Source organism: Carcharodon carcharias, chromosome 20, assembly GCF_017639515.1.
Source record: "Carcharodon carcharias isolate sCarCar2 chromosome 20, sCarCar2.pri, whole genome shotgun sequence".
In the NCBI taxonomy this organism is placed as follows: domain Eukaryota; kingdom Metazoa; phylum Chordata; class Chondrichthyes; order Lamniformes; family Lamnidae; genus Carcharodon; species Carcharodon carcharias.
This window is the reverse complement of record NC_054486.1, coordinates 63445970-63463945: the sequence shown is the minus strand read 5'-3', so window position 1 is coordinate 63463945 and position 17976 is coordinate 63445970. Positions and strand designations below refer to the sequence as shown.

The 17976-nt window shown below is 40.6% G+C and overlaps 1 protein-coding gene across 7 annotated transcripts in view; it reads left to right on the top strand.

The window, feature by feature from the left end:
* Positions 1 to 8135: 8135 nt before the first annotated feature.
* Positions 8136 to 17976, top strand: part of cdkn3 (cyclin-dependent kinase inhibitor 3) — a 36190-nt gene continuing 26349 nt past the window's right edge. For 3 of the 7 annotated variants that reach the window (XM_041214589.1, XM_041214587.1, XM_041214582.1), the window contains exons 1-3: positions 8189 to 8633; positions 8793 to 8839; positions 16562 to 16644. In XM_041214589.1, coding sequence (XP_041070523.1) covers positions 16571 to 16644 — 74 coding nt within the window. In that variant the 5' untranslated portion in view covers positions 8189 to 8633; positions 8793 to 8839; positions 16562 to 16570. The other 4 variants (XM_041214583.1, XM_041214584.1, XM_041214585.1 and 1 more) reach the window with 4 other exon arrangements.

Below are 17976 nucleotides of genomic sequence, written 5' to 3'. Positions count from 1 at the left end.
CCATCCATCTCCCTGGCTAGGAAGGTTAAACCAGACCATTCACAACATTGACTTGCTATTTGACCCAGAGCTGAATGTTCATTCCTATATCCTTTCTATCACTAAACCTGCCTGTTTCCACCTCCATAACATCACCCATCTCTCCCCCACCTCAGTCCATCAGCAGCTGAAATCCTCATCCATGTCTTTGTTATCTCTAGATCTGATTTTTCCAATGCCATCCTAGACACCATCCCATCTTACACCCTCCACAAACTTGAGTTCATCCAAAACTCTACTGCTTGTATTGTAATTTGCACCAAGTTCTGTTCATCCATCACTCATGTGATCCCTGACCTACAATGGCTCCCGGTCGGGCAATGCCTCAATTTTAAAATTCTCATTCTTGTTTTCAAATCCTTCCATTGCCTTGTCCTTCCTTATTTCTGCAATCTTCTTCAGCTTTATAACCTTCCAAGATACCTGCACTTCTCCAATTCTGGCCTCTTGCACATCTCTGATTTTCATCACTCTACCATTGGCAGATATGCCGTTAGCTGCCTAAACCCCAAGCTCTGCAAAACCCTTTCTAAACACCTCTACCTCTCTCTTCTTTAAGATGCTCCCTAAACGCTACCACTTTGTACAAGCTTTTGGTCGCAGTCCCAATATCTCCAAGAAAATTAAACAACTGGTTGCAGGAAGCACATCTAAACCTCAAAGGTATGCATGCATTCTCGTACAACTCCAAACCTAGAGCAGGATATTTTGCCAGAACACCTCTGGATTACTCCTGCCAGCTGATAAATCACTTCCAAACATCATTTCAGGAATCTCTGTTCCAAAGCCAGTACTGATACACTCAGGAATCCAAACCAGGGAGACTTGATTTTTTTTTTGTGATTCATTGTCAAATTTTGTTTGATAGCTTTCCTGTGAAGTGCCTTGGGATGTTCACCTGCTACTGACTCCATCCTTTTCCCTGACAAGTATCTGAGATTAATTCAGACTGTTCACAACCTTAAAGCCATATTTGACTGAGATGATCTTCCAACCATATATCCACGTCACCTTTAAGACCACTCAGTTCCACTTCCCTAACATTGTCCAATTTCACTCCATCTTAGCTCAACTGCTGCTAAAACCCTCACCTATGCCTTTGTTACCTTTAGACCTGACTATTCCAATGCACTCCTGGCTGACCTTCCACACCCTAACTCAGTAAATTTGAGATCATTCTAAACTCTGCTGCCCATGTCTTTAATGTGTAACTCTGTAAATAAAGCTTATAAATGTGTGTAAACATTGGCTCCAGTTCCATCTTTCATTACCTGGCTTTCCAGAATAGAACAAAGGTTAGATTATAAAATTCTCATCCTTGTTCTGACATCCCTCAATGGCCTCACACCTTCCTATCTCTGTAATATTCTTTAGCTGCACAACATTCCAAAATAACTACCCTCATCTAATTCTGGCCTGTTCAACATCCCAGATTTTAATTACTCCATCATAACAGGCTGTACCTTGAGCTGCTGAGGTCTTAAGCACTGGAAATCACCCCACCAAACCTCTCCGCCTCTTCATCTCTCTTTTTTAAGCTGTTCCTGAAAACTTAGCTCTTTGAGCAAGCTTTTGGCCTTATTCCCTAACATTGCCTTTATGGCTGGATGTCTAATTCTGCCTTATAATACTCCTGTAAAGTGCCTTGAGATGTTTTTTTACATTAAAGACACTATATAAATATAAATTGCTGTTGTTTTATTACATTAAAGGTGCTATATAAATGCAAGCTTGTAACCAATGTCTGAAATTGATATAAATTGATGAGAATAATTTAGGATTAGGCTTCTTATACAGCAGACAAGTTAAAGGATTAGATAACCAATCTACTGAATAGATTAACGTCAATATTCTTGAGGTTAGCAATTTTTCCACAACTTATACAACCTCGTTCCTATGAGCTTGCATGGAGGAACTGGTTGCCTTGCCTTCCTCTGAGACATTGGTGTAAGCCTTCTGAGACATCATTGTGATAATCTCCATCTATAGGAGAACTATCCACACTTCCAGGATCCTTTGTTCCTGAGCAAATTGGCCTTCCACATTGGTAGGTGTATCAGAACAGCTGGTTTAAATCTCAGCTCCCTTGATCTCAGGGACATGGTACTCCTAATTGCCACATTAATATATACACCCACATCTGACTGGTATACCCATTCAAACTTAACTTCTGAAACTTTCTCTTCGAAGATGCATTTCCTGATTCCACAGAGACACCTTTCTTCATACACTAGAAAATGTACCACTAAGAACTTTAGTGTAAAAAATACCAACTTATTTAGGCATAATTTCCAAAGAAACCTCCCTATTCTGTTGACTGATCTGAGTCACAGACAATCTAGAAACGTTCTGCCCTTCTAGTGTCAAACACCTGACATAGCCTTATTAATACCTTTGATGGCCTCAAAATCAATGAAGCATCAGCACCTAGACAGTTCAGGTCACTCAGTTACTTCTTGGCTTCAGGTCTTTCCTAATAAAAAGCTTCAAACATCCAGACAAGCCAGACATATTTATGTTCCCTTTAATGAGCCATCTCTTTGTCTATAATCTTAAAGGGTTATGTTCTGTCCATAGTAAGGAATGTTCTGGGCACGCCATTTATGAGAATGTTTTGTTTGTATAGGGCTTCATAGTTGAATTACAATTAACACTTTCCTCTCTGAAAATTCAGTATATTGGTTCTGTGAGTGACTCAACTTCTTTATTATTTGAATTGTTATTTGACTCTGTTATTTGAATTGCTTAATTCAAATTACAGGACAATTCAACTCTTAAAATATAGAAAAACAACTTTGAATTATCACAAATAGGATTGCAACTGAGAAGTATGCATATCAACAAATCAATAAATGAAAGGAAGGGCAGGCACCTGTGATCTAATAAATTCATGGAGCAATGGGCATACCAATAAATCACCAGGGTCACAGCAAATCAATAAATCGATGCAGCAGCAGGCACACGTGAATTCATAACCTTTCTAGCCTTTACTACTGCTGTTTCCTGATCCCAGGACCAGTGACTGACTTTCACCAGTAATTTACTTTTCAAAACATTGTAAGGACATACAATAAAATTGCTGATTGTAAAGGTAAATTAGAAAAAAACTAAGACTTTAAGAGTTGAGCTTCAAACAGGTATTTAAGTCATGATATAAGTACCTGTAAGCATTTATTTTCTTTAAAAATTGCCTGCTGGTCAATTATTTTGGGGGAGGGGGTGAAGTGGAAAGTGAGGGTTGTGTAGTATAAGGATCAGGCACATGTTGGGTTAATGTGGGACTGAGTACAATACTACCCTACTACCCAGAAAGTGATGTAAGAGAGCACATGACCCACACCAGGGTCAGTCAAGTGTTGGGCAGAGCCGTGTGTACCAGCAAGTGTGGAGACAGCTCCTGCCTTGTTCCTTTTATTGTATATTTGTAAACAGTTCTAAGAGTCAATAACCTACGTATGACTACAAAGACTTCTTCAAACCTACCAAACTGTAACCAACACTCTACAACAGGTTGAGGTCAAGGTTCACAGTCATGAGGCAGTAAGCTAGAGGCCACAGGGGTTTGGGGTTACATGCCATAATCTAGGTGGTATGCCTTCTTCCTAGGTAGTCCCTCAATATCAACAATAACTTACTCCCATGCCAGCAACAGAGGCCCAAATCCTCCAGTCTCCAGATCTTCAGAGATGTACAACGGAAGGTGCACGACAGGAGCCTGCGGAAGTCCAGACCTGCATAACTATGTGGGAATTGCCTGCAAAGTTTAAACTTCTGATAAGCTGATTCCCTACTGCCCAGGACTCTGCGCAAATGTCTCCAACTCTGAGCTAGAGTCACAGACTTTGGACAGATCCACGTCTCCTACCTGGATAGTTACTCAGGAAATGTTAGACAGTTTAAAACCTGATCTAACACATGGGTAATTCCACAACCAACCCCCCAAATCACACCCTCCACTGTCATTTCCGACCACTCCCCCCGACCACCTGGCTATCGTTCAACCATCTGACTACTCCCAAAACTGACCCAACTAACCCCCGACCTTTCCCCTTCATCTGACCCAAACCAACTATCCCCTACCAGCCAAATACCTCCCAACCCAACACGATCCCACTCACGCACCTCACAAAACTATCCACCTCCCGACTCACCCGTCTACCCATCTCACCCATGTACCCATACACTTACTCACCCATTCGTCCACTCATCCATTCACTAACGTTAATTAAAAGGTTGGACCTTTAAATATTTACCAGAATATGGCAGCTAATGCCATAAAATGGGGACATGTCCTCTCCTCCCTCAGCCCTACTCTGCTCCAATGGAATTCCCCGAGGAACACTGCACTGTGCATTTCCTTTAAGTCAGGATCAAAAGAAACCAAAAGAAATGCACACAGCATTGCTGCTGACTGGAAGAGTCAGGCCAGGATGCCTATAACTACAGCCTTGTGCCACTGCACCATCTAGTGGCCAGAGTTCTCAGAACTACAGTGCAACAAGTCATCCCTTTCATTTTTCACTATAAAATGGTAATATGTTTGCATGGGGCTGCCCTATTATAAATATTGAAATATAAATATTAATATAAATATTTTAAAGACCAATAAAGATATGGCAATAAGAAATCTGGTTGCTGGAAATGAAATACAGACCATACGAATTAGACCCACAAGAGTTCATGCTTTTAAACAAAACTTTAACTGTACAAGAATTAAATAAAGCAAGTACTACTAATTTAACACTAATTTTAAACCCAAAAATCTCAACAGACAACTTCACGTTCTGTTTTTAATTCCATCCAAGAGTTTCCCTATACTTTCCAGGAACCTGAGTGTTCTCTCATTTCTCCTGGGGCCAAACCAAGGTGTGCCACAGCTCTTAGGAATTCACTTCAATTCTCCCCAGTTTCCCAATCTGGCACTTAGATTTCCAGAGCTTCTATCCCTGCGAGGATTCCAATGCTGATCTATTCCACTAGTTTTACTAGGCAGATCTGACGATTTTAATTCCTCATGAATTCCAACTTTTCATTCCAAGCATGGGCCCCACTTGCAACCTCTGTTTAGTGACTCTAAATCAGGAACACCCATCATTCCTAATGGCCTCCATGCTCTTTGTTCTGGCTACCACTGCAGATGCACCACTGCCTTCTCACAGTCTTCAAGCTAACTGCTGCTTCTGTAAGAAAAACACACAACACAGATAAACCCAAAACAAAAGACTGCCCCCGCAAACTAATCCCACAGCAATGTGGCACACCTGGGATGTCCCAAAAAGAGATTCAAACCCATCATCCACAATTTCCAAACCTGTCCTTTGATCTGAAAAGTATATGGGTAATTTAAGAACTTCCCATGTCTATCAGTTGCATTTCAACCTTTCTTTAACCTAGAAAATTACATGAATAATTCACATCTCTGATAAAGACAGAATAATTCTCCTCAGGCTTACTGTCTTCGGGTCCCCTGCTAAACAGGCCCACCTGCCATTTTATGGCCCTTACTCTTCTAATTCTGACCTGATAAGTACGCATGAACCATCCTTTGAATGGTATTTTTTTTATTTCTTTCATAGGATGTGGGCATCATTGTCTAGACCAGCATTTGTTGCCCATCCCTAATAACTAATTACATTGTTTATCAACCTCACAAACTCAGGGTTTTTTTTGCCCATTTATCTTACATTTAACATTTCAATCCCCAACCTAAAAGTTGCATTCCTAAAACATATGAATCATGGAGATTAGCTTAAGTTTTACATGTAAATAAAGAAATTTAAACATTTTAAAACATGCCCCCTCATGTGACAGTGTCACATTGTCTGGGACATGGCAATTAATTTTTTTTTTTAAATTATTCAATTTTTAAGAGCCTGGGCTCTTTGCCTGCCCACCAACCTTAAGGTTGGACAGGCAGCATTCTTAACTGCTTTAATTAATTTCTTAATGGCCTTTATTGGCTGTTGACATTTCGGCGGGCGTGCAGCCGACTTCTGCGCGCACTCACCAATCAAAATATCACAATGACGTCGGGACGCCATCGCGCATCATTTTACGCATTGAAGACCGGGCCCTGCCCCCGCACACCAATCCAAAAATTCTGCCCCTTGTTTCTAGACTGCAGTGCTTGACCTTTTTCTATTATTTTCAAATGCTTCACAAACTCACCAAGGCTTCTTTGATAGCACCTCCCAAACACACCACCACTACCATCTAGAAGGGCAAGGTAAGCAGGCGCATGGGTATACCACCTACTGCAAGTTCTTCTCCAAGCCACACACCATCCCAACTTGGAACAATATCGCCATTCCTTCATTGGTGCTAGATCAAAATCCTGGAACACCCTTCCAATCGCACTGTGGGTGTATCTACACCACATGACTTGCAGTGGTTCAAGAACATTGAACGACATTTTCAAGCACATTTAGGGATGGGCAACAAATGTTGGCCTTGCCAGTGGTGCCCACTTCCCATAAGAGAATAAAAAAAGATATTAGTCTTAATTTCTGGCTTTATTTATAAATTAGAAATGATTATAGAGTTTTGGAAAACCAATTACAGTACCAGTTTACTACTGTTTAATCATATCCTTACTTTTTCCAGATTATTCACTGTAAAATTTGTCAGTAAAATTAGAATACAAAGTTGCTAGAGATGTTAAGGGCATGATCAATCTTCTCCTGCCTCTACCTCATGCACATCAGAATTGCTATTCCAGGCCTTCATCAGCTCCAGGTTCAACTTCTACTCAGCATCCTAAATGCCACCATAAACAAACATCCAACTCATCTAGAACCCCTCTGACTACTTCCTATCCCATATTTAGTTTTCTTCGTTATCACCTTGTCTTCAATGACCATCGATGGCAGACTCCTTAGATATCAATTTGAATTTTTTAACCGAACCTTCTTCCAGGCACATCTCTTGTCACCTTCAAAAGCCTTTTTAAAACTTACTGATTTGGTCACTTTCCCTAACCTCTTCCAAATTTTGCTCAATGCTCGTTTCCACCCCCTGTAAACATATGGCTATTTACCTGTTAAAGTTGCTATAAAAGCCCAAGTTGTCTTTGTTATCAATTGATGTCTAGGCAGAACTTATTACACTTTGGACATATCATTCAGAGGTTTATGGAGTACCACTCTACAGTTATGTGATTTCAGGACACTGACCTTGTTGAAAACCAGAGGTGCACAGGATGTAACATCACCAAAGTAGGAGGTCCAGCAAAAATAGCTAAAAAGTATTGCAATATAAAGGTACATGAGCTGTTCACAATCTGTGTTTTTCTGTTAAATATGTACTAAATAATATTAGGTATGAACTTTACATAGAATCCTACAGCACAGAAGGATATTGTGTGGCCCATTGAAAGAGCTATCCACTTAGTCCCACTCCTTTGCTCTTTCCCCCTAGCCCTATGAATCTTTCCAAGTAAATATTCAATTCCCTTTTGAAAGTTAAGATTGAATCTGCTTCCACCATCTTTTCAGGTAATATTTCCGATCATAAGAGAAAAGCAGAATTTAACGTCCAGGATACCATTCAGCTCATTGCTTCAGTGCCAGTGCTGGTGGTTCTTCAAATGGAATGCCGCATCCTAATTTAATTTCTTTATCTTTTCCCCAAATTCTTTTTCATAATCCTAACCATTTCCTTTTAAAATGATATCTTAAAATAAAAATAAAATGATCTCCAGGCTACATTTCCCACTCATAATTGTTGTAATATTTCTATTTGTACACGTTTACTTATGTTAAGAGATATTTTGATATTTTTACGTTGGCAAATGCTATTTTCATATATCTTACACATGACATGATCATTTGCACATAATTTAATCCACCAAATGCCAATTGAGACAAATTAGTTGCCAACACCTTCACTGCTCCCAAACGTCGTGGGTCCGCGTCCCGGAAATGCCGAATAAACCAATCACAAAGGAAAAGGCTACAAAACTTAACCAATCAGAACTAGTATGTTGAATGTACGGGCACTAGTGCGCTGCAAGATCTACCTAGCAACCAATGAGAAAGCGCGCTGTCAGTCTCCGCCCAGCGAAGTGCAGAATTAACCAATCAGGGCTGGCAATGGAAAACATTGTTTTTTTAAAAAATTGAAAATAAACGTATTCGTGCACGGGGTAAGTGAGAGAAAAATAAATGTAGAAGAACGGCCAATACAGGAGTTACAGTTAGGCAGAGGATAGATACAGAGAAGGGACGGGCATCTCGGATTAGATGGAGCACAGCAGGAGAGAGTAGGGCAGGTAGATAGCAAGAGTGGGGCATAGGATATATAAGACGCACAGTATGCGAGATAGGGAGACAGTGAGAGAGCAAGGGAAGGAAAACAGGAGAAGTGAGAGTAGGGAGGTAATGTAAGTGTGGAGCTGCAGCAGGAGACAAACTGCAAGAGGTAGAGATAGGAATAAGGTGACAGCAGAATATTGAGAGATAGCAAAAGTGAAGCGACAGCAAAAAGAGAGAGAGCGCGAGTGGAGAAAGAGGGGGAGGCACTCCACTCCTGGTTTGTGCTTTAGACTAGAGCAACAGGTGACAGGTGCCAAGAGCTGCCACGGCATGGTGAACCTGGTGAGTGTAGGCCATGTACATTGGATCGTGTTATATATCGTGGAACAGGTTTTCAAATGGTGGGGTAAAAAATAGCAACCAAAAAAGGGAAGCAGGATTTTTGCTTTGCATTATTCCGTCTATGAAATCCAACTGTTAATGCATTCCAATTTTATACAGCAGTGCCATCAGTTCTACTAATCTTCTCAACTTGTCTCTTTGAAAACGTGAGTTGTACTATTTAAGCTATTTTTCTACAAATATTTTTCATGAATCTTTAAAGGGCTTGGGTTTATGTTTTCAATTTGTAGATTAGCTGATGTCCTGTGAAGTTGCTCAAATATAATGTGAGATCTGGAACAGGATTGTCATATTTAGCTGTTAACTTGATCTGATTTTTTTAAGACCTGTTCAGCTACACCCTGTAGTATAGTAGGCTAAACTAGTAACGTGGTTAATTAAGGATAAATATTCTTGAAAGTTTCTCTAGACTGGTATGGCTCTTCACACTGTTTTCTCAACAAGTGTTTCAGGTTGTCTTTAAGCCAGAAAAAGATCAGAAGGAAATAATAGGGTTTAATTCACTTTTTGTAACTCTTTTGTATGGTTAGTGTGGGTACTATCATTCCACAGAGGCAGGACGAAATCTATAGTTCCCATGTTGCATTCCTCTCACACAGAAGTTGTCAACAGGACATGGAATTCTTCAACATGTTAGGCGCAGGTCAACTTTCTTGGGATTGAAGCAGAAATTAAATTCCAAAGAAAGGCGTAGCCTGTGGTTGGGATGGGACATTTCTTGCGTTTGTGTTGGTTAAGCTCAGGAGGGTTATTTTTCAGACTCCTTGTGTTAAATTAACTCTATACTTGAATGAGGGGAAAAATGGTAGTCAAAAACGGTTTTGAAAAAGTTGCTTCAGTTTGATTTGTTTGTTTTGCCACTGACTTATAATTGCATGAAAAATAGTGATTTGATTGGTTTTGTTTGTTTTGGTTGATAGTTTTTTTTCCCCCTGTCTGTACCTGAGTGAAACAGCATAGGTACCTTTGCATTTTAGTTGATCAGGTGCATGTGTGACCAACACTTCATAGACCAAGTCCCATTCACCTATCAGCCCTGTGCTCGCTGACCTACATTGGCTCCTGGTCAAGTAGCGCCTCGATTTTAAAAATTCTCTTCCTTGTTTTCAAATCCCTGCATACCCTCGCCCTTCCCTGTCTCAGTAATCTCTTCAGGTCCCGCAACTCCCCAAGATATCTGTGCTCATCAAATTCTGGCCTCTTGAGCATCCAGGATTTTAATAGCTCCACCATTGGTGGCCGGTCCTTCAGCTGCCAAGGCCCAAAGTTCTGGAATTCTTTCGCTAATGACGATCCAGAAAATCCACTTCTTTGCTGAAGCTTTTGACCATCTGCCCTGATATTGCCTTATGTGGCTCAGTGGCAAATTGTGCTTCTAAAGCTCATCTGAAATGTCCTTGCGACATTTGTATTTATCTAGCACCTTTAAAGTAATGTAGTTGTTATGAAGCATGTTAGCCAATTTTATACACTACAGATGTAAGCTATAAGTAAAACTATTTTAACTGTAAGGATAATTGGAAGCTATAATTACTCAACTTGGCTTACAAACTGATGTGGCATTGAGGCTCTAAGATGATTGGCATATTGCCTATAAGAGAAAATATTAGGTTATAGGTGTGTAAAGTCTATTTATCTGATTATGTAGCCAACTTAATTTTGATTGGATTATTTTTAAACAGAAAGACAGAATGTGCACGTGTATAGCAGCCTTCGTGTGCTCAAGACATTCCAAAGAACCATGTAACCAATGAATTACTTTTGAAGTATAGTTGTTATTGTTATGCAGGCAAATGTAGCATAATTTAGCACACCTCAAGATTCCACAAACAGGAAATGAGATTAATGACCAATCTGTTTTTGGCCAAGACAGCAGGCTGAATCTGTGATCTTCTCAGAATAATACAATGAGATATTTTACATCCACCTGTACAAGTAGACTGGGCTTCTGTTTTACATGTTCCCTGAAAACAGCACCTGCAATAATGTCGTGTTACACTAAAATGTCAGCCTAGATTTTGTGCTCAATTCCATGAATGGTGCTTAAACTAAGTATCTTCTGCCTCTGAGATGAAAGTGCTACCACTGAATGTGTGATATAATATATGTTTATTATATAAGCATCCCGGCTACTTTATCAAATTATTATTTTTAAAAATGGACAAAGGCTTTATTAATTGACTAATGCCTGACTAGCTACGACTCACACAAAAGGAATGTCTAGCCTTCAGAAAACAGTAGGGACCTCATTATCTCTGAAGAGGTGCTAATGCCCCCTGTGACTGAAAAAATCAAATTCCAAGGAAATGTGCAAACACTCCCTACATTCCTAAGGCAGAGCTCTGGCCAATGGAGGCGATAAGTCTGCAAGGACAAAGGGACCCCAAAATCTGTTAAAGGATGAAAGCTCTCCAGAATCCAAAACAGGAATATACATCTATATTGCCTTGTGGATCTGATTTTTTTTCATAAAAATCAAAAAAAAATAATTTATTTCCTCTCTGGATAAGATCTACCACCCCTGTCAGATCTGGCCTACTGATACCTCCAGCCTACTCCATGTGGATGATCCTTGGGGCAATGAAGAGTGGCCAATAAATACCAACTTACCAACATCGCCTACATATCCCAAGATCAAATTGTATGGTACTTTTCCAGAAATAATTATTAATGCTGAGTCAATGGAAAGTTAAGAAATAAAGCTATTGTTTCATAAACATGTCAAAAGTAAAATAATATTTAAAGAGAAGGGATATCGCTCAAGAATGAATGAGAGAATGTAATTGCTATGGATGAAGGTTTGGCAGCAGTATTAAATATTTTGCATAGTTCTTTTACAAATCATGTGGGAATTTGAACTTTTGGGCTTCTGTTCATCTTTCCAATTAGTGTATACTTCAATAATTTGTTCATGCACCTAATAGTGGCACCTCACACTTATCCACATTAAATTGCACATAATGCTTAGGTGTAGTGGAAGTGGAAATAGAGCAATTCTTAGAGAAACCTTTCGAAAATAAATTGATTCTAAAACACTTGAGAAAACCCAAAGGATAAAATCACTGGTCCTTGGCTATATTTATCAGTGGCTGAAACATATCTGAGAGGAGATAGTAGCAGCTCTGTCCAAAATCTTCATGCCTTATTAAATATGATAATTGTCATTGACCTGGAGAGTAGTGAGTGTAGCATCTTTGTTCAGGAATTTAGTGAAATAGTTTCTCTGGATTTTCAGAACCCACTCAATAAGATGATCTTGTTAGGAAAAAAATCATTTGTATGATAGAATAGGAAATGGAGAGAAAGTTGGTTGATAGATAGGAAACAGAAGTTTCCCTGTCATTAGTTGCTTAAATTGGAGAAGGGTTGGAAATGGTGTAAGGGTCCACGGTGTTCATTTTGTGTACATACAGGTGATTTGGACTTGGCTGTAAGCAACACAATCTTGAAATTTACTGACAACCCTAAAGGAGTAGGTTTAATAAACAAAGGAGGACTGTAAAATACCTCAGAGAAACATAAGCAGAATGATTAAATGAGCATGGTAGGATGAATACCTACCTTCTATGCTGTAAATTTATTTGGTTCAAAAAAGATAGAAAACTGGCTTCTAGACAATGACTTCTGCTCAAGCAAGCCTTCCCCAACCAAATTACATGTTGTATCAAGAAGCCAATCTAAACAGGAGCGGTAGCATGACATTCTTCATCAAATCCCACCAGAATAGGACAGGATAGGAAAGTAGCAGATTTTTCCAGCAGTTAAGAGGTCAAGAATAAGGGGCATAGATATAAGATTAAATGTAAGAGATTTAGAAAAGAGGGCAGGAGATACTTGCACAAAGTTGTGAAACTTTGGAATGTTTATATTCATGATTAGATTGGAAGAGAAAAGATATGAAGGGAACAGGATGGGCAAATATGATTAAAATTATTTGTTTGTATGGAGGTTAAATGCTGGCATGGATGAGTTGGACCAGATGACCTGTTTCCGGTTTATAACTACTACTTCTGCAAAGGCTTTGTGTCTGCTCCTTTTCTTCGTTTTCAAGCATCTTGTGACTTTTTTTATGTTTAAATGTATATTATTGTTTTTATTTGTTGTTGTGTTAAGGGGGAAAAGGCAAAGAGAATATAAATTAAATTAAAATTGAGTCATTTGCTACGAGAATCGGCACTAGCACAGGCACAATAAGCCAATTAGTCCCCTTCTCTGACATGTGGAGATTGTTTGAGTAGTCCGTCATTTTAATCAAAATAGCTGAATCTGACCAAGGTTATAATTTTACATACTTGTAAATACAAAATAGCATGCTTACCAGAACATGTGCCATCACAGAAAATGTATTTGAGTTAGGGGAGGCGATTGGGTGGTGGTATTGTCGCTAGACAAGTAATCCAGAGACCCAGAGTAATGCTCTAGGGACCTGGGTTTGAATCCCCCCACAGCAGATGGTGGGATTTGAATTCAATAAGAATCTGAAATTAAAAGTCAAATGATGTAAAAATGCATCTGGTTCACTAATATTCTTTAGGGAAGAAAATCTGTCATACTTACCTGGTCTAGCCTACAGGTGACTCTAGACCCACAGCAATGTGGTTGACTCTTAAATGTCCTCTGAAATGGCTGTAACAAACCGCTACAAAGTCACAAAAAAGGAATGAATCCGGACGGACCACCCAGCATTGACCTAGGCACCGGAAATGACAACAGCAATTGCAGCTCTGTCGACCCTGCAAAGTCCTCCTTACTAACATCTGGGGACTAGGCCAGAATTGAGAGAGCTGTCTCATAGACTAGTCAAGCAACAGCCTGACATTTTCTGTCAGATATGATTCCATGAGGATGACTATGTCCCAGACAGCACCTTCACCATCCCCTGTCCCAGGACATACCCAGAGGTGGCGGCACAGTGGTATTCAGTCAGGAGGGAGTTGGGAGTTGCCCTAAGAGTCCTCAACATCGACTCCAGACCCCATGAAGTCTCATGGCATTAGGTCAAACCTCCTGCTGATTACCACATACCACCCTCCCTCAGCTGGTGAATTGGTGCTCCTCCATGTTGAACACCTCTTGGAGGAAGCACTGAGGGTGGCAAGAGCACCACTCTGGGTGGGGGACTCCAATGTGCATCACCAAGAGTGGCTTGGTATCACCATTACTGGCCAAGTCCAAAAGGATATAGCTGCAAGACTGGGTCTGCGGCAGGTGGTGAGGGAACCAACAAGAGGGAAAAACATACTTGACCTCATCCTCACCAACCCGCCTGCTGCAAATGCCTCTGTCCATGAACGTATCGGTAGGAGTGACCACCACACAGTCCTTGTGGAGACAAAATCCCTCCTTCACATTGAGGATACCCTCCATGTTGTGTGGCACTACCAACGTGCTAAATGGGATAGATGCAAACAGATCTAGCAACTCAAGACTGGGCACCCAAGAGGTGCTGTGGGCCATCAGCAACAGCAGAATTGTACTTGAACACAATTTGTAATCTCATGGCCCGACATTTCCCCCACTCTACCATTACCATCAAGCCAGGGCATCAACCCTGGTTCAATGAAGAGTGCAAGAGAGCATGCCAGAAGCAGCACCAGTCATACCTAAAAATGAGGTGTCAACCTGGTGAATCTATAACACTAGACTACTTACATGCCAAACAGCTTAAGTAGCATGTGATAGAGCTAAGCGATCCCACGACCAACAGATCAGATCTAAGCTCTGCAGTCCTGCCACATCCAGGCGTAAATGCTGATGGACAATTAAACAATTCACTGGAGGAGGAGGTTTCACAAATGTCCCCATCCTCAATGATGGGGAAGCCTAGCACATCACTGCAAAAGATAAGGCTTTTGCTGCAATGTTCAGCCAGAAATGCTGAGTGGATGATCCACCTCAGCCTCCTCCGGAGGTCCCCAGCATCACAAATGCCCGTCTTCAGCCAATTCAATTCACTCCACATGATATCAAAAAATGGCTGAAGGCACTGGATACTGTGAAGGCTATGAGCCCTGACAATTTTCCGGTAATAGTACTGAAGACTTGTGCTCCAAAACTTGTGGCGCCCCTAGCTAAGCTGTTCCAGTACAGCTACAACGCTGGCATCTACCCACCTATGTGGAAAATTGCCCAGGTATGTTCCTAGGACAAATCTAACCCAGCCAATTGCTGCCCTATCAGTCTACTCTCCATCAGTAAAGTGATGGAAGGGTTCATCAACAGTGCCATCAAGTAGCACTTGCTTAGCAATAACCTGCTTATTGACACCCAGTTTGGGTTCCAGCAGGGCCACTCAGCTCCTTAACTCATTACAGCTTTGGTTCAAACATGGACAAAAGAGCTGAACGCCCGAGGTGAGGTGAGAGTGATTACCCTTGACATCAGGACCGCATTTGACCGAGTGTGGCATCAAGGAGCCCTGGCAAAACTGGAGTCAATGGGAATCAGGGGGGGAAGCTCTCCGCTGGTTGGAGCCTTACTTAGCACAAAAGAAGGTGGTTGTGATTGGAGGTTAGTCATCTCAGCTCCAGGACATCACTGCAGGAGTTCCTCAGGGTAGTGTCCTAGACCCAACCATCTTCAGCTGCTTCATCAATGACCTTCCTTCCATCATAAGGTCAGAAGTGGGGGTGTTCACTGATGATTGTACAGTGTTCAGTATCATTCGTGACTCCTCAGATACTGAAGCAGTCCATGTCCAAATGCAACAAGACCTGGACAATATCCAGGCTTAGGCTGACAAGTGGCAAGTAACATTCGTGCCACACAAGTGCCAGGCAATGACCATTTCCAGCAAGAGAGAATCCAACCATTGCCCCTTGATGTACACCTGGCATTACCATCACGGAATCCCCCACCATCAACATCCTGGGGGGGTTACCATTGACCAGAAACTGAACTGGACTATCCACATAAATACTGTGGCTACAACAGCAGGTCAGACGCTAGGAATATTGTAACGAGTAACTCACTTCCTGACTCCCCAAAGCCTTTCCACCACCTACAAGGTGCAATTCAGGAGAGTGATGGAATACTTCCCACTTGCCTGGATGAATACAGTTCCCACAACACTCAAGAAGCTTGACACCATCCAGGACAAAGCAGTCCACATGATTGGCATCACATCCACTCCCTCCACCACCGAAGCACAGGAGCAGCAGTGCATACTATCTACAAGATGCACTGCAGGAGTTTACCAAGGCTCCTTTGACAGCACCTTCCAAATCCATGACCGCTACCATCTAGAAGGATACAGGCAGCAGACACATGGGAACACCATCACCTGGAAGTTCCCCTTCAAGCCACTCACCATCCTGACTTGGAAATATATTTCGCCATTCTTTCACTGTCGCTGGGTCTAAATCCTGGAACTCCCTTCTTAATACCACTGTGGGTGTATGCACAGCACATGGACTACAGCAGTTCACGAAGACAGCTCACCACCACCTCAAGGGCAACTAGGGATAGGCAATAAATGCTGGCCCAGCCAGAGAAGCCAACATCCTGTGAATGAATTAAAAAAAAAACCAGAAGATTAATGTTCAACTAAGTGGAATTAAGGGTTTAATTTTCAGCAACAGTTTTCTTGCCTCCAAAACATTTAACTTTTATTAATGCAGAGTGTTCATCTATATTAGTAAATAAATACCTGCAGAGGAAACAAATTATTTTGTTACAACATTCAGCATTTAAAACAGGCCAGATTATACTGTTGCAGAGGTTCCTATTCTAATTGAGGCGATGCATCAGTCATTGTGAGCATGAATTAGAAATACTTCCATATCTTAGACAATTATTTTTTCTTTATTATGATAAACCTAATGAAATTGCACTGCAATTGACTTCTAGAAAGTTATCTTTTTTTTTAGACTGGCGCAATGAGAACAAGTGAATTTGACTCTTCGGATGAGGAATCTGAAGAAGAGCACCAATTACCATTACAGGTATCTTGGTAAGTATCTGCAGTAGATTTGTTGCTTACATTTTGCCACTATGGTTGCTTTCTATACACGTATTAATGTGAGGCACCACTTGCCTTAGTCAACTGAGATGTAACTAACGTTGGAGAAGATTGCAATAGCATTCTGTTTTGGTGAAATGTGTAACGGCTGTACTCTCAATATTCTTAATCTCGCTTGACACCACTTGTACTCTTAACCTCCCAATGTTAAGGTAACAAATTCACATTCCAAAAATCCAGCAAATTTCTTTCAAACACATAAGTTTGATTCATCTTTTAATAATTCCACCAACTTTCTCAACTCTCTCACCACTACAAAAGTGAGGAGCACACAGCATAGAAGTAAACTTTCCTCCATTGAGCTTCACTCAGTAAATGTTGAAGACATATTGAGAGGTGAACTTTGATAACTAAGCCAGTGCTCAGCTGCATTTTCCAACCTCACTTCAGTGGCAATTTCCTGTATCCTTTTTTCCTTTCCAAATACTAATCCAGTTCCTCCTTAATGATATTGTCTCTACCTCAGTAGCCACTTATCAGGAAACATACCATGTTCTAATAACCCGAGTCTGTGCCCTTGTTACTGATTTCCAAACCATGGCAGCAATTTTTCGCTATGAAACTTTTCATAATTTTGCAAGTCTCCTTGAAGCATTTAATGTTCGAGTGGAAAAAATCCCATTTTAAGCTTTTCTTCTTAAATCTTATGAATCTTCACTATCCTTCAATGGCTCTAAAACTCTTGCTAAAATGAGATGCTAAGATAGAATGCAACTTTGGTCTAACCAATATCTTGTACACATTCAGTATCACTTTCCTTTTACATCCAATACTCCTAAATATAAAATTCAGAATTCATTTGCCTTTTCATGCTCTTTCTACCCGCCCTTGCAACTTTCAAGATCTATTTACCTGTACCCATGGATGCCATTGTTCCTCCGTTCTTCACTATTTTTCATTTACTTCATGTATTATACTTGCCTTAAGCTTCTTACATTCTTCTTCACAATTTGGTATCATCAAAAAACATTCACGTCCCTCTTGTGCCTATATCCGAATCATTTATATTAATGGAAAACAAAAGAAGCTGTCGCACAGTTCCCTGGGGCACACTACCACTCATGTCCCACCAACTGAAAAACAACTCGTAAACCCTACTTTTTACATTCTGTCCCTTAGTTGGCCCTGTAGACAAGTTGCATTAAAATGCACCTCAATCATCATGATAGCTCTCTTACGTTGCACCTTATTTGATGCCTTCAGAAAATTCATATTTATATGAAATCGATTGTATTTCCTTTATTTTGCTGCTGGTTTCTTGTT